Raw genomic sequence first — 1,692 nt, forward strand, 5'->3', positions numbered from 1 at the left:
CTTTTCTTGCAGGTGAGCCTGGCCCCTGCATCCCCCTCCCGCAGATTTACCTTTGGGTCGGGGCCGTTTCTGGATGTTTGACGGCGCGTGGGTCTCGGATTGTTCCTTAAGTTCCTGGGCATCCTGCCAGACACGCGCCCTTCCTTCACACTCGGAGAGGAGGCGATGTGGGGCTTGGGTTTGGGATTTTCACTGTGCTGTGGGGACTTTCCTGGGGGACGGTGCGAATAAATCCTTTCTTTCCTCTGCAGACTGCCTACCAGACTGAGCTCGGGCAGATGCTGGACCTCATCACTGCTCCGGTTTCCCAGGTGGATTTAAATCGCTTCAGTGAGCAGAGGTAAAGAGACGGAAGGGGACAGGGATGCCAGCCCAGCTGTGGCAGGGGGGCTCTGCTTGCACCAGACCGTGTAAGAGGGACAACTGGCTTGCTGAAGTGCTGCTGTCTCCTGCCAGGCTTTGGGGAGCAAGTCTTGCTCACGCTGTCAGAGCTTGGGAGCTGGTTTGGAGGGAGATGCTGCTTTTCTCTGGCTGGCCCTGACATGCAGAGCCCTGGTGGGAGGGGAAGGCCTGGGCTTTGTCACTGAGCGTGGTTCCTCTGCCACAGGTATAAGGCAATTGTTAAGTACAAGACGGCGTTCTACTCCTTCTACCTGCCCGTGGCCGCTGCCATGTACATGGTGAGTTTTATGGAAGCAGTCTCAGGAGGGGCCTGACCCTCAGTACGAGGCTGTTGAGGAGGGCAGAGGGTTTGGGAGATGGGAGAAGTTAAGGGTGGAAGGCAGGTTTGGAAGGCTTTATTCCTTTTTCCCTCTCTTAGACTGGTATTGACAGTAAGGAGGAACATGACAATGCCAAAGCCATCTTGCTGGAGATGGGTGAATTCTTTCAGATCCAGGTAGGAGGTGGCTCCCCGTCCCTCGGTGCTTGTAAGACGCTGGTTGTGGTGCTCACGTGTTTCCATCTTCATACAGGATGATTACCTGGACTGCTTTGGGGACCCGGAGCTGATGGGGAAGGTTGGCACTGATATCCAGGACAATAAGTGCAGCTGGCTGGTGGTGGAGTGTCTGCGTCGGGTGACGCCAGACCAGAGGCAGATCCTGGAGGTAACACCACCAGGCTGACAGAAACCCCCTGAAGACGGGGGAGAGGTGGTGAGGACTCCCTCTCTGAGGACATGGTGGTAGAGGGAGCGTAGTGCCGTAACGTACGCCTGAAAAGCCCTGTGCCGCCCTGCGTAGCTGCACTGGCTGGGAGAAGGGTTGGCTGTTGTGAGTAGTGTAAGATGGTAGCAGGGAGAGCAAGAGGTGACTCCTGCCGCACTTTGAACGAGCAAGCGACGGCAGCGGCCGTAAGCTGGACCTCAGCCTGACTTGTTCTGGTGTTTTCTCAGGAGAACTATGGCTGCAAGGAGCCCGAGAAGGTGGCAAAGGTGAAGGAGCTCTATGAGACTCTGGGCATGAGGGCTGCTTTTCAGCAATACGAGGAGAGCAGCTACCGGCGCCTGCAGGAACTGATCAAAAAGCACACCACCCGCCTCCCCAAGGAGATCTTTCTTGGCCTAGCTCAGAAGATTTACAAGCGGCAGAAGTGATGGTGGGCCTGGCTATGGACTGCTTAGTCTTTGCTAAGGGGTTTGCCCCCCTGGCTGCGGGTCTGCTGCCCCACCATCCGCCGGGTCTCCTGCCC

At 56.9% G+C, this 1,692-nt stretch overlaps 1 protein-coding gene across 1 annotated transcript in view; it reads left to right on the forward strand.

Annotated features, from left to right (window-relative positions):
- Positions 1-1,597, forward strand: part of FDPS (farnesyl diphosphate synthase) — a 1,877-nt gene extending 280 nt beyond the window's left edge. Inside the window, exons 3-7 of the mRNA XM_009586566.1 lie at positions 220-340; positions 608-680; positions 821-898; positions 975-1,109; positions 1,397-1,597. Of these exons, the coding sequence (XP_009584861.1) occupies positions 220-340; positions 608-680; positions 821-898; positions 975-1,109; positions 1,397-1,597 (608 nt within the window). The remainder of the gene's footprint in view (positions 1-219; positions 341-607; positions 681-820; positions 899-974; positions 1,110-1,396) is intronic.
- The last annotated feature ends 95 nt before the right edge of the window (positions 1,598-1,692 follow it).

This window comes from Fulmarus glacialis, unplaced genomic scaffold (genome assembly GCF_000690835.1).
Source record: "Fulmarus glacialis isolate BGI_N327 unplaced genomic scaffold, ASM69083v1 scaffold19141, whole genome shotgun sequence".
NCBI classification, from domain to species: domain Eukaryota; kingdom Metazoa; phylum Chordata; class Aves; order Procellariiformes; family Procellariidae; genus Fulmarus; species Fulmarus glacialis.